At 38.8% G+C, this 25,235-nt stretch overlaps 1 protein-coding gene across 2 annotated transcripts in view; it reads right to left on the bottom strand.

Moving 5' to 3' along the window:
* The window catches only part of RASSF5 (Ras association domain family member 5), a 757,171-nt gene that overhangs the window by 261,925 nt on the left and 470,011 nt on the right, over positions 1 to 25,235 (bottom strand). Inside the window, exon 1 of one of the 2 annotated variants that reach the window (XM_044076861.1) lies at positions 18,873 to 19,561. The exons of the other annotated variant lie outside the window; for it this stretch is intronic. Coding sequence (XP_043932796.1) covers positions 18,873 to 18,992 — 120 coding nt within the window. The 5' untranslated portion in view covers positions 18,993 to 19,561. Of the gene's footprint in view, positions 1 to 18,872; positions 19,562 to 25,235 lie in introns of those variants that run through there. 2 annotated transcript variants of the gene reach the window in all.

Genomic DNA, 25,235 nt, shown 5'->3' with positions numbered 1-25,235 from the left:
GGCCAGAACCAACTTATCTATAACAACGGCACCAGGTTTGACATAATTGAGTGTGATAGACTCTATTATTTAGACACATATAAAAATGGCACCAGCTTTGACATATTTGAGAATGACAGACTCTATTATTTAGACACATATGATGAAGAAAACGATAGTGAGATACATTATGATGCATCTCAGAGCTGTTATGACATTCAAGCATGGCATAAAATGTTTGGTCCCTGTAATTTTGAAGATGTGCCAAAATTAGAATACGTGGTAAAATGAATGAAAATTAATGGTAAAGTTGAGAGACCTAACGTAGATTGTGAAACCTGTACGCAATGGAAATTTGTACAGAGCAGAAACAGAGAACCAGATGCAAGAGCAAAAGTTGTGTTTGAACTAGTCCATACTGATTTGGCAGGCCCAATTGAGCCAGTAGCAAAAGATGGCTTTAAGTACACTTTAGCATTTACTGATGATTACTCGGGTGTAGTATTTGTCTACTTTCTGAAAGCCAAGAGTGATACAGTCAAGGCGACTGAAAAGTTTATTGCAGATTCAGCTCCTTATGGGAAGGTAAAGTGTATCAGATCAGATAATGGCATTGAGTTCATGTCGAAAGACTTTCAGTTATTATTGAGTAAAAACGTTATAAGACACGAAACGTCCACACCTTACTCACCCCATCAGAACGGGACAGCAGAGAGAAACTGGAGAACACTGTTCGAAATGGCAAGGTGTATGTTGATAGAGAGTGACTTACCTAAAGAGTTGTGGACATATGCAGTAATGACTGCTGCTTTTATTCACAACAGATGTTATAACAGGCGTGTGGAGCAGACCCCATTCTTTATGCTAACAGAAAAGAAACCTGATCTTTCAAGGATGAGAGAATTTGGATTAGTGTGTTATGCATACAGACAAGATAAAAAGAAGTTAGACACAAGATGTGATAAGGGGATCGTTGTCGGATATGATAAAAACAGCCCATCATATCTAATCTATTATCCTGACACAGGAAGGGTCCTTAGACACAGGTTAGTCAAGTTCTTTACTAAGAATGTAGCTGAATGCCAGATTCAGACAGACCCAGAAGTAATAGATGAAGATCTTAATACCAGAAGAAGTGTGCATGTTAAGTCAGAATCAAAAGTTGACAGTCAAGACACAAAAATAAGGCAAGAAGAGGAAAGGCAGGATACACAGTACTCTGAAAGAGAGAGAAAACCACCTGCATACTTGTAGGATTATGAGTGTAAAGTTGAAAATGACGATTATGTGGCAGTTAATGTTGACTTTTGTTACAGACTAATATGCAACACACCGGAGAGCTTTAAAGAAGCCATGACTTCATTTAACTCAGAAAAGTGGGTCAAAGCTATGAAAGAGGAACTTAAGTCTTTAAAGGAAAACAACGCATTTACACTTACCACACTGCCAGAAGATAAAAATGCAGTGGGGGGTAGGTGGGTTTTCACTGTAAAAGACAATGCAGATAATACTGAGACTTACAAAGCTGGATATGTGGCTAAAGGCTACAGTCAAGTTGCTGGTATAGATTATAACAAAACATTTGCACCAACTGCGAGTATGACATCTGTACGAAGTCTAATGCAGATGGCAGCTCAGTATGATTTAGAATTGCACCAGATGGATGTACAAACGGCCTATTTACATGCTCCTATTGACTGTGAGGTGTTGAAATGACTGAGAGGTTGAAAATGACGATTATGTGGCAGTTAATGTTGACTTTTGTTACAGACTAATATGCAACACACCGGAGAGCTTTAAAGAAGCCATGACTTCATTTAACTCAGAAAAGTGGGTCAAAGCTATGAAAGAGGAACTTAAGTCTTTAAAGGAAAACAACGCATTTACACTTACCACACTGCCAGAAGATAAAAATGCAGTGGGGGGTAGGTGGGTTTTCACTGTAAAAGACAATGCAGATAATACTGAGACTTACAAAGCTGGATATGTGGCTAAAGGCTACAGTCAAGTTGCTGGTATAGATTATAACAAAACATTTGCACCAACTGCGAGTATGACATCTGTACGAAGTCTAATGCAGATGGCAGCTCAGTATGATTTAGAATTGCACCAGATGGATGTACAAACGGCCTATTTACATGCTCCTATTGACTGTGAGGTGTATATGGAGCAACCTGAAGGTTTTGAAAAGAAATCAAATAATGATGAAAAATTTGTTTGTAAACTGAATAAGTCATTATACAGATTGAAACAATTAGGGTGTAATTGGAACAAAATGTTGCACGATTATCTTTGTGAAAATAGTTTTATCCAAAACCCCACAGACCATTGTGTATACACTAGACAAGCAGAAAATGAGAAAACAGTCCTAATTATATGGGTTGATGATCTCATTATAACAGCTAGTGACAATGAATCACTAAATGATGTAAAAGAAATGCTCAAAGCTAAATTCTAAATGAAAGATCTGGGAAAGCTGAAACATTTTCTAGGCATTGATTTTACCCAGAATAGTGGTAAAGTAAAGATGAACCAAAAGAGGTACATTACAAAAATTCTTGAGAAATTTGGTACGTCTAATTGTAAAGCAAGAAGTACCCCTTCCGAATAAAAAACAAACTTTGAATGTGACAGTAAATCTACAGATCCAAGGAAATATTGTGAGCTTGTGGGTAGTTTGATATATGTTATGACAAGCACGAGACCTGATCTTAGCTGGATTGTAAGTAAACTTTCACAATATTTGTCACAACCGAGTGAATCTCATTTAACGCTATCCAAACATGTGTTAAGATACTTGAAAGGTACATTGGACAGAGAGCTGTGTTACAAGAAAAGTGAAGGGAAACTTCAGCTTATAGCATACAGTGATGCAGATTGGGCAACAGATCAAAATGATAGACATAGTACAACAGGTTATTGCTTTAGCCTCAATAGAGACAGGTCTATTATTTCGCAGAAATCAAAGAAGCAGCAAACGGCAGCTTTATCTACATGTGAGGCAGAGCAAATGGCATTAGCAGCAACAACACAGAAGAGTTTGTACCTTGTACAGCTGTTGAGTGGAATGGATGGAGAGTGCAAGTATGTGCCAGTAACAATATTTGAGGACAATCAAGGAGCAATCACTTTGTTGAAGAATCCAGTAAGCCGACAGAGATGTAAATATGTTGACATTAAGTATCATTTTGTCAGGTCAGCACTTAATGATGACAAAATAAGCATTGAATATTGCCCGACAATGGACATGGTTGCAGATGTCTTTACTAAACCTGCTACGAAGTCGAAGATTGAAAAGTTCATGTATTACATATTTGGAATGTGAAGGGAAAGTTATCCAAAAATATGTTCTTAAAATGTATTTGTATACAGCATAAGAGCATGTGGGGGTGTTGGCTGATAATAATAAAAGAGAGTGAATGATCTTATGTGTGCTTTTACACTGACGTCGTTGGTGTGGAGAGGTCAAGAGAGGTTACATGACCATGTGCTTTATAATAAAGGAGGAAGTGAGGGTTGTTCCCTTCTTCCGTTTTTAACCAGATTGATTGCCTTTTCCTCTGTAAATGTATGTCTAACCCACTTTCTTACCCTTAAGATGATACCACCAACAGACCAAGTTTTTCTCACTGTCTTTTTTAGCCTGCACTGATAACATACTGGCTTGCTTCTAACCAAAAGCACTGCACATACACCCTCCTAATACTCTGCTGAGCATGCTCAGAACCTGTAATCTACAAAAGACTGCTATACATATTCAGCAAAACATGCAGTTACATGTCATTTACTTCTGAAATGGTGATACCTTCATAATTCACTAAGGTTAACCTGTTATTGCCTATTGTAATTTCCTGTATTGTATTTCAAAGCATTGAGGAGAGGGTAAGAACACTGGACTTAATTCTGAAAGCTGAGAATGTCTTCAGAGTATATGATTGAAAAACTGGCATGCAAAGCAGTTTACTTCGTGTTCTAGCATGTTTTATTAGAGGCACTGGTAGAGATCACCTTGCTGAAAATTGTAAAATCTGCAGTCACATTTAATGACCACTTTCTTCCCTTGTCTTGACAAATTACACAGGAAATAAGTTGTTCTGCAAGTTTTTCTCCACTCTAGCTTATGGCACAAGTGACTGTAAATGTATTATTAAAAAGTTGTGGCCTTTTAGGGCCCCCACAGACCAAGAATGTAGATGTAACTCAAGTCCAGTGCACTAATGCAATACGGTTATACTCCTGCTTGTTAACAAACCAATACACAAGTTCAGACAATGTTCATTACACTAAGCACTCTTTAAACATAGCTGGCAGTCTCAAACTGACTCTTCACAAAAAAAAAAAAAAAAATACATTCCGCTCAAGTACAAGCTACACAACAAATTGATGAATTGCAGTGGTAAACAGAGTAACGTACGAAAAAGATGTTAATTTTTTATTTGCCTGCTCTTGCTCCATCCATAAAAACAAGAAAGAAAGAGAAATGAAAATAGCCCTTCCTTGCATGTCTTTTAAATTTTAGCTCTCTTCTACCATTTGCTGAGCAGGAATTCTACATTTTTTCAGCAACATCATAGCTGTCAAGGAAGCATACCATCCGGGCATTTATGCAAAGTAATGTGAAGTACAAGGTAATAAAAGATGAATTTTAATTTTTTTTCTGAGTTTAGCAGCTTGACATTCTATTCAGTTTGGTGGAGATGCTCAGAATTTGGTGACCTTAGCCAGAGATCTGGAGTGAATCTGAACTAAATCCAAGGCATCCATTGTTTTCAACAAAAAAATAAGTATATTTTAAGCTTGCACTGCACTTTTTGAATTGTATTTTGCTCATTTGCTGCTTCAGTTTTGTTGTTTTACTGCTGTGACTGCATTAGTCTGCACTTTACATTTCTAGTACTTCTCTATTTCTTAGCATAGGCTAGAATCAGACCTGCTGAATTTAGACTGGTTTGACTGGAGCACTAAAACCAACCATCTTACATTAAGAGGGCCTCCATGCACCCTTGTGGCAAAAGAGTGTGGTTCAGGACCCATCTGAGCTGGGGATTGCTGGAATAAGGCTCAGGCTTGGGCTTTCTCATTGGCTAGTTTGCTTTAAAAATGTCTAACTTCTGCTGCATTTAAGCCCCGTGTTTGTGCGGGTTTGTGTACCGCCCATCAGTGCTTAGCACTGCCATGTATAGATGTAAATGCTTAAGAAACAGAATATTCCCTAGGTATCTGCTAGAGAACCCTTCTTAGCTTCACTACTTCTCTGTGTGCAGTGCAGTTGTGCATTGCTGCCCAGCAAGCAACTCAGCTGTGCATTCTGAGGTGCTGATGCAGTCTTCCACCCTTAGCCCTCCACAGAGTAGCTTCTTTTGATAGTCTACCAGCAAACTCTGGTCCATCTAGCCCATCCCTACTAGTTACTTTAATATATACCTGCCATAATGGATGGACAGTTTCCCACCATTTCTCCAGCCAGCCTGATTGACACGGGCATCCTGAGGCATTGTAGCAATTGCCTCATGTATACTGACAACCACTTGCACCTAAAGCAGACAAATACAGTATTTGAGAGATGTAATTATGCTATGAATTTAGAATCAGTCCTCTCACGCAACAATAAACAAGACATCCAACAGGTTGTCAGCACACACACCTCTCCTATCACACAAAACAAGGTTAACACACACACACACACACACACACACACACACACACACATGGAAGTATTCATTAAGAGCCTGGCTAATGACCAGGGACCGCCTAAGTGCAAACAACACACACACTGGTACACAAACAGAATCCACCACTACACATAGCACACATATCAGTGTCTGAACAATTAAGCCCATAAGGCAAAACACCTCAAAACCTAATGTTGTGTTCATAGACGACTCAATAATGAGATGCACAGATGCCCCCCTCACCAGGCTGAATGAGGAGAAGTTCACGGTCAGCTGCCTGTCAGGTGTCAGGATCCATCAAATTATGCACACACTCAAGTCACTCAGCAACGATTACCGTCATGACTCTGTCATAGTACATGTTGGAGTGAATGACTTGAGATGTACCTCTCTGGATTATATGAAGAGGGTCATGACCGAACTCTCAGATTATGTGTCCCAGGCAGGTACATCCCTATTCCTAAGCAACATTCTACCTTCACCTAGGATGATGCCACAATACAGAAAAAAAATGATTGAGTTCAATAATTGGCTTAGCTTCTGGTGTCACTCCAGGGGGATCCAGTATCTGTCTGCCTGGGAAGACATGGTAGGCAGACTACACTGCTTTGCCAGAGATGGCCTTCACCTGTCTCCTCAAAGCTTTTGGATGCTGGAAAAGAGGCTTGCCTTCCCCATAATGCCTTTTTTTAGGCAATGTCCAAACAACAAAACTTCTGACATAAAGAAATCCACTAAAGATAAACTCATGGGCACACTGCTTAATGCTAGGAGCTTAAACAGTAAACTACACTCCTTGGAAGCACTCCTCACCTTGGAAGATGGTGACATCTGTGCAGTCATTGAGACTTGGTTTAAGGCTGCAGAAAGCACCCTGGCCATACAAGGCTACAATGCCTTTCACATGTTCAGACCCCAAAGCAAGCATGAAAGAACCAAAGGTGGAGGTGTATCCATTTTAAATCCAAATACACCTCAAGACTGGTGAAACAATATGACTCTCTTGAGTCCAAATAACAATAGGTAAAATACCCTTCCACATCATCACTAGCTACAGGTCACCCACCAAGAACCAGGAGAAGAACACCACCTACACGGACTTGCTAGAGTCACTCAGTATATAGCCAAATACCTTGGTCATGGGAGATTTCAACTATCCTTCCATCGACTGGGCAACTTACATGACCACAAACACAATTGCTATGAGGTTCTTGGACTTTGTTAATTCAAATGCCCTGGAACAGTTGGCCCGCGCCCCGACAAGGGGCCTCAAATGTTCTAGACCTAGTGCTCACCAACATGAGGTGGTCAGTGCACAACCCCCTGTGTATTACCCCCTAAGTGTTGCCCTCCCTGTTAAGGTCAGACCATAAATCTGTCTTCTTTGAAGTAAAGATCAATCCTGACACTCCCACAGGAGTAAAAGAACTGAAAAATTACTCCACAGCAAACTATTGCCTACTAAGCAATGATATAAAAGGTTTCAAAGCCCAATGCTGACATAGCCAACAATGACTCCTATGCAGAGGAGTACACAAATGCCCTACACAGCCACTTAAACAAATGCACTGACTCAGCTGTACACAACAGGAACAAAACCAGATCCTCCCAAAAAACAAGACACCCTGGTGGATGGCAAGTATAAATAAGTTATACAACAAAAGAAATTAACTGATATCTAAGAACAGGAGGAAACTTACTCAACAGAGGAAGAATACCCTCCACAGCTTGAACAGGCAAATCAGATATCTTGTAAAGTCCTCTAAGGCTAATTACAAGACTAAATTAGCCTCCTTAGCTAAAGACAATCATAAAGCATTCTTTAGCTACATCTGAAACCTAAAAGGGAATGCCCAGTTGTGTCACAAATTTATAGTGGATGGTACCACTCACACTGGACCTGAGGAAATTGCCAGCATGCTAGCTGACAGATTTGGCAATAACTTCACCCCCCTGTCCCCACCAGACATACCCAAAAGCATTCCTGACACCAGTCCTCTACTGAATATCACCAAATAACAAGTCATACAAGCGCTCTCCAAGGCCAAAAACATGGCTTCTAGGGGACCAGACAACATCCCAGGCTGCTTACTAAACAATCTAAAACAGGACCTGGCAGAACCATGTGGCACTCTCTTTAACCACAGCCTGAGCAATGGCTCTGTTCCAGCAGAGTGAAGAACAGCAACAGTAATGCCCTTGCACAAAGGGGATCCATCTGGGAACTATCGACCCATAAGCCTAAACAGCCTTATCTGCAAGGCCATGGAAAGAATCATCATGGACCTTATCCACAAGGGCATAAGTGACCCTCAAACTCTTGACCCAACCCAGTTTGGTTTTGTCAACAGTAGATCTTGCTTACTGAAACTGGTGACTTCTTTGAGAATGTCACCAAAGCCCTGGATGAGGGAAAAGCAGTACATACCACCTGTCTCGATTTAGCCAAGGCCTTTGGCACAATCACCCACTCAGGTATCATTGAGAAACTCTCCCAGATGGGCAGCCAACTGGCTTGCTAATAGAACACACACTGTCAAAGTTGGGGGAGTCCACCTCCACCACTAGACTAGTTACCAGTGAGGTATCACAAGGATCTGTATTGGGCTCTCTACAGTTTGAAATCTATTTCTCTGAATTCCAAGTGAAGGTTGATGGCCTGTGGCTTACCAGGTTTGCAGATGACTGTAAACTGGGAGCAATCAAAGAGTTAACATATTGCAGAAGGGGATGATACAGACAAATGATTGGTGCCAAAGTCATGGACTAAAACTTAAAGCAAAAAAAAAAAATCCTCATTATCCCCTTTGGCAAAGAAGTAGCTCCTGCTCAGTATGATATAGACAGCACCCCTCTAATCTCAAACTCAGTGGTGTAAGACTTGGGAACACAGATTGATAGCAATCTAAACTTCGATCACCATGTGTCCATAGTGGTAAAAATGTCTTCTACATTGTGCATCTCATAAATAACGGCATTGCATCCAAGACTAAGGAGGTTATAATTCCACAGTACTCAACCCTTATCAAACCACTAATTGAGAACAATGCTTCCTTCTGTATGTACCTCACCAGACACCTGCAACAACTGGAGAGACCACAGAGCTTTCTAACTAAGAGAACCCAGGGTCTCAAAAACATGACCTACATGGAAAGACTGAAAGCCCTGCCACAGTACTCTGTATCATACAGGCTGCTGGGAGGCAATCTGTGCCTGGCCTATAGAGCAGTCTCTGACCCTGCCTAATGGAAATGGTGCAGATCCGCAAATCAAATGGGACAAGAGTAACTCACTCCAGGGATCTCAACCTAGGCTGTGACATTAACATAACTTGCTGGAGAGACAGATATATCTCCCAGAGAGTGCCACTCCTTTGGAATAAGCTCCCACTCCATGTAAAGCAGAGCTCCTCAATGACCCTATTTAAGCATAACCTTGACAACTGGATGGGTGACCATAAATTCACCCCAGGGGTGACACCTATGTCCCTCATGGACAGGGTTAGTCGGTGCTGATCATAGAATCGCTATGCTAAAAACAACCATCTAACTATGGTAAATAAGGGTACTGGGTTTTTTACATGACTAGGCTTGTAAAGGCCTTAGGGCTGTTAGTCTAGTAACCTCCTATGAACTCATAAAGCTATGAAACTAAGATTGGCAGCAACCTCCCACCCCTCAAAGTGAAACTTGACCTCCACAGGTGAGAAAGCCTGGGATATTGGAAGAAGAGCCAAGCTAGAGCAGAGCTAAGGGTCTAGCTTTTTCTTAGAGCTCTTGGAGCTGAGCCAGAGCTGACAACTGGAACAATAGCTTGGTTAAAGATAAATAAATAATCTCCTCTGACTTTCTGACATAAGCAAAAAGGTACAGTTAAAACCAATCATATACTGACATTGAGAACTATGGGCTTACCTCAAAAAGTGCAAAGGAAGACAAAAGAATCCTGCCCATGCTGTCCACCTTAGCGTTACTAGAACTTTCCATGCTCTTCCTATCTTGGTTTCTCAGTCAAATAGGCATCTCCCCTTCCATGGGAGCATTCAAACAACTGGCAGTCAGTGTTGGCACTGGGGGGATACATGCATTTATGTGGTCCCCCGTGAATCTGCATGCCCCCTGAGTGCCCCAGTCATTGGCATCAATATTACTCACTCAGTCAGAACGTCTCTCTCTCACTCTCTTCCACGTCCCTTGATTGCTTAGCTTTCATGCACGCACATTACTATTGCAAGCACTTCCACCTATGAAGTGTGAGGGGTTTGAAAAATACATATGAAGCACAGGAGGTGAATGAAATGCAGGAGTTTTGACACGGAGTAAGCAAATATGAAGTGCTTCCAGTTAGCATGTTTTTGAATTGAAGCAGGGCTTGATGTGTATGTGTGTGTGTGTGTGTGTGTGTGTGTGTGTGTGTGTGTGTGTGCCCACGCGCGTGTATGTGTGTGTAATGCCCCCTAGTCAAAGCTGTTGAGCGGCCTTGGGTCAACTGGTGCCCTAGGCAAAAGGGCTCCACAGCACCCCCACCACATCACCTGGTGCCCCCATCCTGGTCTACCTACTCCAAATAAATACTGGAAAAGCACCTCTGCTAGAGCGGCTCCCTAGGCGGCCACCTAGTTTGCCTATGCCTAAGGCCGGCTAAGTAACTTCCTCAGAGTCACACTGTAAACAAATGTGGAGGTAGAAAGAATCAAACCTTGTACTCTGCTCATTAAGAGCTTAAAGCCAGTACTACTTTAATTCTACACACCCACTGCCAGTACTACCTTTTTGAGAGGGTAAATCACTGAGGCATTGTTCCGAAAATGCATGCCTATGCAATACCTATTGTTGTTCTTCTGTTAACCTTTTGAGTGAGTTATCTGGGCATTAGCTGAGCTGTTAATCTACTTCTTCCTGTAGTTAAAAGTAGAAGGTTTGAATCCTCTCACCTCCATTTGCATTATTCAAGTGGTATTCCTGGTTTACCCCTGAAAAGGGATTCTTTCTCCAGTGGGTTTACCTGGTTAGCAGACAGATAAAAATATTATTTAAAATGTATCCCTTTTGAGGACCCCCCCAACTTATATTTGGCTTTGTCCACAATTCTTGAATAAAGAAACTAAGAATTATTTTCTTCTGCTCCATGTAAAATGTGTGGCTTTCTGGCAAACTGTTGCAGATTGTAACCCCTAAATAATGGCAGTCATGGAAGTTTCAGATTTTCTGTCCTTCAGAAAATATTTGACAATACAAAGCTGTTATTCTATTAACTTTCTAAGTATATAAGATAAATATTTAATAGAAGCTGAGAGGGCAGAGGGGAGTTGCACTATATGCTTCTGACATCAGTAGGCTAAGATACATTTCTGGCCTGTTACTTATGAATTTATTCCTTCACTTGATCTCAAGCAATTATCTGATGTATACAGTTATACAAGTGGCTGTAAATGATTTTATGTGTGTGTGTGTGTGTGTGTGTGTGTGTGTGTGTGTGTGTGTGTGTGTGTGTGTGTGTGTGTGTGTGTGTGTGGGCGCGCGTGTGTGTGCATGCTCGTGTGGGTCAAAGATCAGAGTCTTAGCAATGTTGTGGGAGAATGAAGTAAAAGTTCTGACACTTTTTTCCACTTACAGTGAAGTCTCTAATGTTTGAAGAGCTGGAGGGCTAGTAAAAAAACAATATATTACAACTGATTTATAACTTTTTTTTGTTTTATAAATAGTGTAAAAGGAAAATTTTATTATAATCAAGTGACTGTTTTGGCAAGAAAAGACAGACTGGAATTATTAAAAAGTACAAAGTACACGATTTAACCATGATGTGAGCTTCCTTCCCAGATGTTAGTAAATGTGTCATGTTTTACCCATCTCTTCTACACTGTACAAGATAACGTGTAATATTCCACTTTTTGAATACTGAAGGTCAATTATGGCGCGTTTCTTTAATTCTTTTGCTTGCCGGTATTATGGTGTGGTATAGTATGGTACAGTGACGGTAGTCAGAATGAAGAAAGCCTGATCTTACCTGTATCATTTGATGCTGTCTGGATTGATTACATTTTATTTTTTTTGGGGGGGTATTGCTTGGCTTGCTCATGTGGGGCTTGGGACTTTCGCAACTTGAGTTGTTTCTCTTGACAGTTTCTAATGTTTAAAGAACTAGGTATGTGTAGACAAGTATGAAATAACTGTTCACCTATGCCCATTTGTTCCATCTTATGAGAGGAAACAGACTGTTACGTATTTTGAAGATGGAAAGTTGACAATGGTTGCAGTGTCTTTTATTATTTTGTGTGTTAGTGCAATGAATATTATGCTAATGTCAAATCATAGTAGATTGAAAACAAAGAGGCCTCAGCTTCAGTTTAAGGATGTGTAGTTTTAATTATCTTTGTCATTAAACTGCAAATTCTTAAAGTCTTCTGCTGAGACATATTCAAAGAATGTTATAATAACATTTAGAAAACCATAATTTCATCATTTAAAATCATGCACATTCAAAAAAAAAATCATGGAATGAGTTATTGGAACTAGACTTTCCATTTAGAATGCTACTCATACATTTCGCCTGTCCCTGTTTTTGCAGACTGTCACTGATTTTGATTCAAATGTTTGTCCCGTTTTTCACAGTATGTTTGATTTGCTGGTAAATCACTAATTGTTAGAGTCGATCAGTAATGACAGTCATAATTTTATACTTATAATTAAAAAAATGCATAGTTTTGTAAAACTTGATCTATTACCTTTTTAAATGAATTATAGTAATGTTTAAAATTGTTCCCAGTTTTATCTCCCCCATTACTTTTGGCTTTATCCATAATTCTTGACCCAATAAGTTGAAGGGTATGGTGCTACCCCAAAACAATCAGATCTAAATTAGTCTATTGCTGTTATTTCAGTATACCAGACTTTGAGTACTGGGTGGTTTATGTTATTGCATTTGTTTGGTACTCATTTTGTTTTTTTTTTCATTCGATGTAAACAGAATGGCAGTAGTGTGAGTCACAGGCATTTTGTACAGCTTTTGGGACCTATTTTCATTTTCAGTTGTTTTACTTGAATTACTCTGGTTTGTGTTAGACCAGCTCTTACCTCTTTAGCAGCAGTTGTAGATGTTCAACAACACAAACTAGCTGTACTGTATGTTTAAGGCTCCTAATTTTTAATCCAGCTGCTAACTCCCACATTCTTCCTGATGTGTCAAAACTATCATTGTAATCCTGCAGTTGTTAACTGACCACTCCTGCTTCAAATTCAACAAACCTATTAAAATGTTTAAATTATTTTGCGAATCACCAGAGTTTGCAGTGGGAAGACATGTTTTTTATCCTGAACATTGACAAAATGTACCCTATTTGTTTACAAATACTTTCCTTACAATATAGCACAGAACACAAGTCCAGCTTTTTATTCTTGAATTTGAACTAATGATACTTTTTTCTCTTTCTAGTGAGGCACAAATGTCCATTTTCCACACCTTTTTTTGTTTGGTAACTTCACTCTTGACTTGTTACTCTGTATAACTCAAATACTTCATCCGAACCATTATCCTTGAGTGTGACAAAGTAATAGTTTTTATTCTGTGTTGTGAACATTGCCAGGATAGGTAAGGTTATGGCATTCGTTGTTTTTTTATTTTTTTTTTTTTGTTTTTTTTTAATTGTGCACTATGGATGAGTTAACTTGTACTGCGTTTTCTATACTTTACTGGTATGGTGTTTTACAATTTTTTTTTTACCACAACTCCAATGTGACCCACAAACTATATACTGTGCCCCTACAAGAACAGGAGCCTGGAGCCACAACTGTCTGCAGTAAATAAAGCATCCCTTCTCCTAAAAACAAGCCACAGACCTTTCTAAAAAAACAAATTACCCCAATACAACATCTTATAATTGTTCTCGTTTCATACATGAAACATTTAAATTCTCTTCTTTTTCATCTTTGTGGCCAATGACAGTACAGTGTTCAGACACTCAGACTGGGCTTAAGAGAAAGCACCCTCAGCTTGGATGTCTGATCTGGATAAACAGTCAACAATCACTCCAGTAAAAAAAAAAAATCGTGATATACACACACACACACACACACACACACATATATATATATATATATATATATATATATATATATATATGTGTGTGTGTGTGTGTGTGTGTGTGTGTGTGTGGGTGTGTGTGTAGATATATGGGCTCCTGTCATTTAAGCTGAATGTTGATAATGTCAAACCCATTTGCTATTGGCATTTTTGATAGAAGTCACTTTTGAAAAATGCTGGTAGCTACATGCGAGAGACTGCAGTAGAATGGGGAGTGTAATTTGGCCCTTTCCTTGGTATAGTGTGATCTTGTTGTTGGTATATATAATTAGTGGGGATGACGACATGTTTTTAATATTGTATTTTTTCCCCTGAGATTTTGGTATTTGAACATTTGTGTGTTTGATAACATATCATAGACACATATATCTATCTACATATATATGCATATATAAATATATATATATATATATATATATATATATATGTGTGTGTGTGTATGTGTGTGCATGTATATATATTCATCTGCACACACACACACACACACACACACACACACACACACACACACACACACACACACACACACACACACACACTCACACATGCCATATAACATGCATAAAAAATAGCTCACACAGCTGCACTCCCACAGATGGGCTGAGCTACATTAAAACCTTCTGGGAGTGGTAATGTTGGGTGGTCCATATGTAACAACCCTCTTTCTTTGGAGAGAGGGGCAGATGTGTGTATGTGGTGCTTATATGTATTTCTGTATACATATGTATGTATTTGTGCATATGCACACACACACAGACACACACACACACACACACATATATATATATATATATATATATATATATCAATCATATTATTTAGAGAAAGAGAACAAAGCCTTTCTAAAAGTTTGTAAAGGAATGAACTGGCTGTAAAGGAAGTTAATCAGGTAAGCCAGATCAGGCCTACTTCCCACGGGGCCATCTTGTACACTACACAGCAAACTTTCCTCTTCTTTTTCAGAACCACAGCATCCAATTCCTTTACGACAGGCTGAAGACATTTTGTCATTCTATCAAGCAATAAGGCAAGACCTGAGATGTCTTCAGTCATAAACGTGATACATATGTGCAGTGATAAAGTAAGGCACATGGATTTTTTAGATACCGTAACAAAACACTCTTTATAGCAGGCAAATAAGAGTCCATATAATACTGCTATCTGAAAACAACACAAGTCTAAGCATTGAGGTGAAGCTTGCACAGGTCAGACATTGAAAAATGGATGTTAGTCTAAACGTAAACCAAGCAACAAAGAGAAGCTCATAAATCAAATATACACACAATACTCTTAAAGATATATTCACAAGAGACTGAAGAAGCCAGGCAATGAATAAGGCATGGCTCACTGCACTGCGCTTTTATGCATCTGACATAAACTGAGCTTGAAGACGTAGGTCTCAGGAGCAGAAATGCCTAGATTGGCAGGTAGCTTTTCTGAATGGTGCACGGCAGTTCTGTTCCTACAAACACACATACATAACACACACATGTATATGTCTGATTATAGATATAAATGTATATATATATATGTGTCTGTGATATATATATATATATATATATATATATATATATATATATATTTGCATTGTAAATGATTCTTTACCAACTCTTAAAATACTACTTCTGCATCTCCCACATGGACATACCGTACACACTGACATTCTACAGTTTTTTTTTTTTTTTTTTTGGAAAAGTGCATTTTGTAACAAGTGCAGCTTGCTATTTATAGTCATTCATAAATAAGCTAATCATATCATCGGTAAAAGAAAAGTTAACAAAAAGTTTAATTTCTGTTAGGCTATGATGAAAACTGTTGTTCCGATATCATTACTGGCCACATCCATTCCTTTTGCAGAAGTCTTGTGTTAATCTGCAGCTTCAACTAAACATGATTTTGGGTCAATGAGTCAAACACCAGTTCAAAGCCTAGCAAGAATTAGAAATATCTAATTACTATATTTTCTTATAGTCTTGGAATTGGGTTTAAAAGGAAGTATATGACAGCGCTGTTGATAAAGTCTTTCTACATTCTGAAAGGCCTACCATACATACCAAGTGGATAGCTTGTGAATCCCAGATTATGTCTTATTTGGTAATCTGAGTAAATGGTCCGCATTCGACTCTAATGCCAGTGAATAATTGTTTGTGACACATGCAAAGCCACTGTTTTCAACCACCATCTGCAAATAACTATGGCAGAAGTTTATGTCTCAGGAACAAAATTAGATGCATGAGGTGGAATTCAAACCTTTAAAGTGTCACCACAGTTTCATACCTGTTTATCAGATGGAGCCAGATGAAGCCTAGATTTGCCCCTAAAATGTTACATTAAAGCATATATCCATTGAAGACAGCTGTTCACCAGATTGCAATTGCTGCTCTGTTCAGGTACAGATTTATGCATCATTCTTCACAGCTGTCTCTCACTCTACAAAGCATCCCTGGTTTTGCCTCATATTTTTGCCCAGTCCTTAGTAAAACGTATGATTTTCTAATAAATCACTGAGGATTACAGTCAGTCAGTAATGCCAGACATTAGAGTTTCATAGTTTATATTTTTCTGAAAATGCACATTGGTGCAAAGCCCATTGTTCCCTTAAGTTTCTTAGTGAATTACTTTAATATTAAAAATATCCCTGAATTTGGGCATTCGTTTCCCCCTTTATTTTGCTCTGTCTAAAATTCTTCAGCATAGAACCTGAGAGGTATACTGTGCATGCCAGGTAATTTAAAATTGAACATCACCTTTGTGATTTTTAAATGTTTTAAAATGAATTCCTAGAGCCCACTCCCATGTGCTTAAGATTGAGCTAATGGTTTAGAAGACTCCTGCAGTGATGTTCCATGATATGAATGTGGCACAACCCCATTTAAGTCTTGAATGTAGTCATGCACTCCATTCAAGTATTTACCTAGTCCTCCATGTGAGTCTGCCACACAGTGGTACGTGCATTCCATTCAAGTATTCACCTAGTCCTCCATGTGAATCTGACACAGTGGTATGTGCACTCCATTCAAGTATTCACCTAGTCCTCCATGTGAGTCTGCCACACAGTGGTACATGCATTCCATTCAAGTATTCACCTAGTCCTCCATGTGAGTCTGCCACACAGTGGTACATGCGTTCCATTCAAGTACTGGATTATGACACTGGGAGCATACTAAAACCACATCAGTCTCTTCTGTACACCAGTGTGAATGTCAAGCTGCAGGAATTAAAGCTATCATGAAAATTATAAAAGCGATTTTTTTAAGGTGCCTACCTATTACAAATGTGTGTCTGATGAGTGCAATTACAATCACTTGTGAGTGGGCACCTCTGCTCATTATATGTGATAACATTCCTTTAATCCTGTGTTGTTGTACGAATGAATGCTGTTTGCCTTATGTTACAGCCTGATGTAATAGCTGTAGTGGAAATGGAAGGCCATTCAGTCTAAGGAAATGCTGTATAACTCAAAGAATAAAAAAATATTTGTCACGTGAACATGTACCACAAATCTTCCTATGGCAGGGCACAATATGTAAGAATAACACTTGAATATTATACATTAATGTTACAGTATCTGTAAATGCATATAGCCAGCTGTGCTCTGTGTTTGACATGATTACTGCTTACATGCCCCAAGGGTTTAAGCCAATGTACAACTGCCTTAAAAGAGTGCGGTCCCCTTTTGGATAATAGCCATTCAAAGTGTGGCAGTTACAGTGTTACCAGGTTGAGAGGAAATACTTGGGCTAACTATATTATAACAGCATAAAGAATTCTGGGTGAATTGGCAGGCTCAGTATGACACTGCCATGCAGCATCAAAAATGAATTTCCAAAGCAGGATGAATCAGAATTATTCCTTGCAAAAGGACACATCACTCTGATTCAACAAATCATGATGCCACCCCCCCCCCCCATGGCAAAAAAAATCAGGAAAGGCTAGGCTGAATGCTTTAACTATTTTAGTTTGGAATCTGGTGTGCTCCTGTGAGCCATTCTTGTCAGTACCGAATTTGAATACATTCTGACTGATTGACTGATTCACCTTTGCTGTAATGAAATGGATACCAATTTCATGTCACCTGCCTTAGTAAACGTAGCACCCAGAACGGTGGAACTGCCCTCTAGTTATAGGTTGCGACACTAATGTTTCTTGCATTTGAACAAGCTCTGTAAAACAAGGCCCTACTTGAAAGCTTTGTGGTTTCCTGCTACATCATCACATGGTTCTCAGTTCGCTAAAACCTCTTGTACTCAGAGCATACACTTTTATCCAACGCTTGACATGCACAGTTTAGTGGCAATGTTTAGTAAGAGTGTTGCCACAGTGCTGGGAGGATACACACTTAAAGGAAGAAAACAGTAAATGTAATACAATGATGAAGTAGGACAATTTAAGGCTGCAGAACTGCTGTTGTAAGAACCCAGTCAATGTTTTGTATTAAAAATAAAAACTGCATTTGTGCATATTATATGCAAATGTAGAAACTAAAAATAAATTCCCTGTATCAAAAGGTATTTTCCAAATGTGGGCAGATGATCTAGATATGACAAGTCTCTTGCTGTAGTTTCAACAATGCAATAAAAAAACAAACTGCAACTAGCAGCTGTATGCTGTCAAGCCCATAGACATCTTATCTGTCTGTCTGCCTTGTTTTTATTAGCTACCACAATATTCCACTAAACCAAAAGTAGTTTTGTTGCAGAATACACATTTAAATAGAATGATTTAACAGCAGAATACACAAAAAGAAGTAACATTATTTGCCAAAGGACCTTCATCAAAAGTAGTCTGTATGCTGCTGCGTGTGTGCATGCGTGCGTGCATGTGTGCGTGTGTGTGTGTGGGGGGGGGGTGTGAGTGTGTGTGTGTGTGTGTGTGTGTGTGTGTGTGTGTGTGTGTGTGTGTGTGTGTGTGTGTGTGTTTTGGAGTGTATACACGCACAAATAAATATATAAACATATCCGTGAATAAATATTATGTGCGCATGCGCGCACACACACACACACACACACACACACACACACACACACACAAGTGCACGCGCCTTTACATTTCATTTATGGAACTTTAATTGCCTTTTCAACTAATAATTTTTTGCAGGTTGATTCCACAATAACACATCATCTTTTGGCTAAGTAAGATTACCTTTACTGCTTGTCTATTCTGTGCTCTCCGAAGGAGAGAGGTCTTGGCTGTAAAAAAACAATCATCAAGGTCCTCCTCTAAGCTGCAGTATCCACTGCTCATGCTTTGACTGCCTGTCATCTAATAAAATCCCAAGTAAGCCGCTTCCAAATCATCGGAGAATGGAGCCTTAAGCCTCACCAGAGTGTGGGATAAGCAGTGAACTGGCCCAAGTCACCGGAACACCTAGCAAACAGTTTCTCAACTTAGTTCCTTTACAGCAAACAAAACAGGATCTTGTTGTGTGCAACAGATCTATACAGCAGCAAAAGTGGTTCCCTTAATAAATCCTTGCATTTTTCCTTGCCATTCTAGGTAACTGTCCTTGACTTGTGCAGTTCTTATCCTGTTCTTAATTGCTTGTCACAGTGCTAGCAGTAGCAGCAGCTTTGGTTTGATGCTTACAGCGTCTCTGGTTACACTTTGCTCTGATATTCTCATCGTCTTCCTGCAGCTCAAGCACGCTCAGGCACCATCTGCGGTTTAATCTGCTATCTACTCAGTTCAGCTGCTGTAAGATTACAAACTCACCCCACCACCTTCCTGCCTGTTTGTGGTTTGAAGTTTAGTTGAGCTACTTCCTCTTATAAGATTTAAAAACTGCTCTTGTATTAATAACAGGGTGATCTCTGTGCTACTAGAGACAGGCATTTATCACTGAAACTGTTTTCATGACAGAATGCAGATGTGCTGTCTCTTTAAATAGAAAAGTATAGCTCTAGTGTCCTGCGGGCTTGTGTTGTCTCATGACAAAGCACAGCTGAATCTTTAAGCATTACTGTAAACTCAAAATATTGGTTTCTAACCCAAAGTATAACAAAAAATCCAACTGCACAATGAATCCTTGTTACTGCAGCGTTGTTAAAGGTAAATATTTTATTTGGTATTAAGTACTCCATTCTCAAAGGACCAGAGCAGCTCACATTTATTTTTACTTTTCTGGACCAGAAATGCTAATACAGAATTACGTAAAACATTGGAGGTGACAAAAAAGCTGTGGGATAAATATTTTGCAGCAAACAAGAACACAATAAACTTTTCAGCTTTATTCTAAACAACAGTATTCCATCAGAAAGTTAAATCATTACATGAGCAGCATAACTTTTATGTAAATGAATCTAAATTACTATGTTCAGAAAGGCAAGTAATTCAAAAATCGACAAAAAATGTGTTTCTTGGCACAATGCATTATGCGCTTACTGCTTTATGTTTTTTTAGGAATTAATTTTGCTTCCATTTAAAGCTATAACAGTGCAGCTAACATACCCTTTTACTTCATTATCTGAATACATATTTTAGTAACACAAATACACAAAGTTCCAACTTATAGACCACTGTCAGAATAAAAATTCTCTGTAGTACATTTTGCTTCTTTTTGTTTTAGGACATTATTGTATTTGGGGATGATGATCTAATTGCTGTGATGGATTAGTGGTTAACTACTGTGACTGTAGTATACAGGGTCCTGGGTTCAAGACCTGCAAATGCTGTTTAGGGGAGGTTGGCATAATGGTTAAGGTGTTTACCTTACAGACACAAGGTGCAGGGTTTGATTCTCACTTGGGGGTAACTGACTAGGCTTACAAATGGCCCACAAGGGCAGTTAACCTAGTACTAAACTATGAACTAATGTGCAAATTATGAAAATGGATAAACTTCACCTGCTTGACAAGCAAAGCCCAGGGATTGAAGTTCAGAGATATTGGGTAACAGCTCTCTTTTCCCTGGACAACTCAGTTTCTAATTTTTTACATACTTTGTAATACCAGCAATGACTTATTATAACAAACTGCAATGTAGTAATGTATGGGTTCAACATATGTATTATTTGTGACAAAGGGAATACAGTACTCTGTGTTTTTTGATTGATTGATTGATTCATTGAGTGACTGAAGGGGAAAATATCAGCATAAATCATCAGTCAACTTTGTTAGCAAGTAATATCTTGAACTGATTTTTGGGACCAATTTAGGCACCAGATAGGCTGGGTTAGGATAGCAGTAGTGTGGGGAGTGCTATCTTGAAAACCAAAGGGGGTGGATTTGGTTTAATTATCTTTACTCTATGTGCAACAATAACAATCTTGCCTTAAAGGCTGCATCAGGCTTTAGATCCTTAACCAAACTTTTACCTCTTTCAAAATATTAAGAAAAATGTATTTTATGGTCAGGCACCTGAACATGCCAGTAAGTATGACCTCCTCAACAAAAAGTAGGATGGTGTCAAACCTGGCTGTAATACTATGACAGCTGTCTACACAATGACAAATTAAATTCATGAAGTTATGGAAGACAAACACTTTGCTAGAGTCCTTTTCAATTATATTAAAGGGGCGCTTGCATTATTCAACAGTAATTGACTATTTAAGGCATTAACATGGCTTGGTGTTCAGAATCTTTCATTTAGATGGTTTTCCTCTTTCCTGTCTTTAAGAATCTTCATTATTTTAACTTGAAACACCTCATCACAGAGTGACACACTCCAAACTGGAATTCTCCAGGCTTCAATCCTCTGTATGGATTAACAAAGCAGCAATAAACCTATGCACAATTAACTACACATTATATACAGATGATATCACTAGCTTCTAGTGCTCACCACCATTTTAATCACAACGCATAGACAATTGACAACAATCAGTCCCTGAAAACTGTAGGCTCTTTTGATTCTACAATCTCTGCAGTCACTCACCAAAAATAACTTTGGCGGTGGGTCACACTTGATCAACAACTCTCAATTACACATTATACAGACCAAACTTTAGGTAAAAGACTGAAGTAACTTAAAGCCACCTAAAGATTGTCCCGCTCCCCCCATAGCTGAGACTAGAAAAGCAATAGGAGTTAATGCTCTACACTTGTAACCAAAATGTAAATAAAATGTACATATCCCTAAGCTGGAGTACTGTTGCCCCATAACTGCCCTCTACTACTCTGTTAGCATAATCACCCAACATACTGTGTTGCTTTGTAACTCTTCATGACTGCAGGGAGCACCATGGTTTTCCAGCCGAATATGTAAATGGGTTACATAGCACAGCAAAGGAAACAAATCATTAACACTTAAACTTCTGTTTAGTATATACTGCCCAATACTTGCCTGTAAATTAAATACCAGGGACATGATGTTCTCTTCTGGGCCTACAGCTGATACTGCCCTCTTATGGGCTTATCCTTCCTTCAGTAAAACTGCTGAGGAAAAGTCGCTTTCAAAAGATTGCTAAGCAGTACGGTACTCACTCCCAGGTAATGTAAGGTCCCTAACAGTATGCACTATACTCAGGAAATAAAGTTAATGGCCCAAATGAAACATGAATATAAATGAAAGTGTCTCCAATATTTGGGATAACAAAGCTTACATCTATTCCAGGTATAACTCCTCTCCATATTACATATTTTCTGCCAACGTAACATAAATGGTCCCTATGTTCTTACTTCCTTTAGCATGATCTTCCTGTTTTCCTTATCATTTATTCGTTTGACCTCTTCCTTCTTGCTCCCGCCATGCTTTTTTATCACATAAATCAACCCTTCCTGAAAAGTAAATAATTGCATATAATTTTGAGGAATTGTACATAAAATGTTAAAAACCTCCCCCCTTCATTCTGTATTATTTATAAATTGAACTACTAACATTTCTAGACCAACATTCTAGTTAAATATTTTAATTTTATAGTTATACAAATTATACGTTCATCCATACTCTTAAAAACAATCAGATGTATACTTTTGAAATTACTTAGTGCAGTTTGGTAGAGGAGTAAATGTTTACAATATAATATATCATATCTCTTCACTTCCTGATCTGTTACATGTTTTGTATTATTATTTTTCATTAAATGTTAGCTATTTGTACCAATGTTGCTGCCAAATGGCTTGGACCATGGCTGAAAAGGGTATACAGACCAGTTAACAAAGTTTGATAAATAAATAATTATGTCTTGAAAGTGTGCTTAATAGGTTCAGGGATTGGAAGTATGAACCCAGCGAAAGATTACCTGAATTCTAGCCATTCACTGTAGCTGTTTGAAATCCACATCAGTCCTGGGTTTGGCACAGTAAACACTGCAATATGCTTACTTGTCAGGGGGAGGAGTTGTAGGTCTAGTATTCAGATATCCAAACAGGTGCTAAGCATGATGCCACAGTATACTACACTGACTTTCCTGTTTGCCTATGGAAATTGAGGAATCTGCTCCTGGGTTCCCCTTTCTGGAGGCAAACATGATCCGAGGGGGGTAAGCTGACCTTGTGAATTGGGAGAGAAAGGATGATGAGGGGTTCATCCAATGCTCACAGCAGATTAGGGGCTCATCCAATGCTCACAGCATCACTCAGACTGAAACATAATATAAAACAATATATCCCTTGACTTGTCCAGTTTTACTCATATTCAGAAAAATTAGCTCTTGCAGACTGCTTCACCCCGGTACATGCACAGCATGTTAATAGTAAATTCCACAAGGGTCAAGTCCCTGAGTACAACATGCTGATGATTATCTGTTGGGCCTCTTATGTTGGGTTAAGGAGCTTTAGTTGCCATCCCAAATCAAGCTAGACACCCTTGCTATAAACATTTTACCTTGTACTAAACTAGATGTACAGAACACAAAGATCTATAATAAAATAAGCTTACTTGCACTGTAAGGAATGGGAAGGGTAGGAAAAGCAGAGGTACTTTTGTCTTTGTTGATATCCACCAATACGGCAAACAGTCCCATGACTAATTCTTACTTCAAGATGAAAGCTCCAGCAGAGTCCAGTACTAGTGGGACAACATTTCATACATTTAACTGACTGGGGGGGGGGGGGGACAAGACCAAAAAATGAAAGACTTGAGGCCATTTTTTCTGCTTTATATGGTGGAACAAAGGTACCAGGTACCCATTCACTTACCAAAGTTGTGAGTAGATTATTAATAAATAAATGGGCAGGCTTTTTTATACATCAAAGTCTGGAGTTCAGACAGCCTTCTGTTTGACATGACTACCAATAGAAATATAGCCTTCCAGAAATTAAGACAGTATGTCAGCAAAGTGGCAAAAATCAAAGTCAAAGCAAGAAGTACCATAATAGTTCAGGACTTGGGGTAGGGTGTGCAGAAACTGTGGCTCTAAAATGGAGAACCCTATTCAGAATCTGGCTATAAAATGAAGACCCCCTATTTAGAATCTATAAATGGCTACATTAAAACTACAAAAATACCTGAAAATGCAACATTGTAAACTGTACTTGGTGACATATAAATTGTATATGGCTACATTAAAACAGTATTTGATATGTTACAATTGATCCCCAACTATACTAAAATTATGCCTAAATAAATTAAAATTGCACCCATGTACATGTATACAAAAGCACATTAAAGCAAGTATATTGGCTACATTCAAATTGTTCCTGGTTACTTTTAAAATTATCCCTAGCTGCATTAAAATTGTACCTGGCTTTATTAAAAGTAAAAAAATCCTTCCAACTTAAATGAAAATTGACCTACAACGCAATAAAGTCAATGCCAGTGTCCAAGAGCAACATTTTGAATCACCTGTACTTTAGAGTGTGTGTTTTCGCAGTTTTATTTTTAATTTTTTTCAAAATGTAGGACAGCAAAGTCTGCTATATGAGCAATCAAAATGTAATAGCAGAACTTCCTTTTTAATCTGTCATATACTTTGGATTCCCTGTTTGGAAAGGGAAGCCAGATACTGAGGTTGGTTGTTTATTTGCAACTGACTGAAGGATAACATTTTAGGACTTTTTTTCAAGACAATCAGGAACTCTGGGGTAACTTTATGGAAGAGTCAACTTCTTTGTGTACAAAGTAGCCAGCTGCAATTAGAGTGTTTCTGTGTAGCAGACAGGTATTGCATCTCAAAGTTACTTCTGAGGACGGTGACCCAGTTTTCCACATTTTCTTAGCTGAAATAGACATTAATACTTTTCTTAGTAACACACACGTTCTTCATTGTACTAAATCTCCTCAAAAACAGTTCAGCACATGGAAAGTATCTGTTTCAGAAAGTAGGACTAAGGACTTCTACAAATGTAAATGTGTTGCCATTTTTTCTCTGCTAAGGGGTACAGGGACCACAGTGTGAGAATGCAGGGGATGCATGCCTAAGCATGTCAGTGCAGGACATCAAACGTTGTCCAGTATTTGTGAAAATTACATTAGGTAGGTGATGTCCACCTGAGCATGTACAATAGATGGGAGACCTCCACCTGAGTATAACTGGAAGGAGAGTCCATATCAGCAGACTCAACCTTCTGTATATATCTACTGTCTACTGCAAGGTGCATTGCCTAAGACAGATGTCCACTATCCACC

The sequence above is a fragment of the Protopterus annectens genome, chromosome 7.part0, assembly GCF_019279795.1.
Source record: "Protopterus annectens isolate FY-2018-M chromosome 7.part0, PAN1.0, whole genome shotgun sequence".
Classification (NCBI taxonomy): Eukaryota; Metazoa; Chordata; order Ceratodontiformes; family Protopteridae; genus Protopterus; species Protopterus annectens.
Note: the sequence above shows the minus strand (reverse complement) of the source record. Positions and strands in the feature narration are given on the sequence as shown.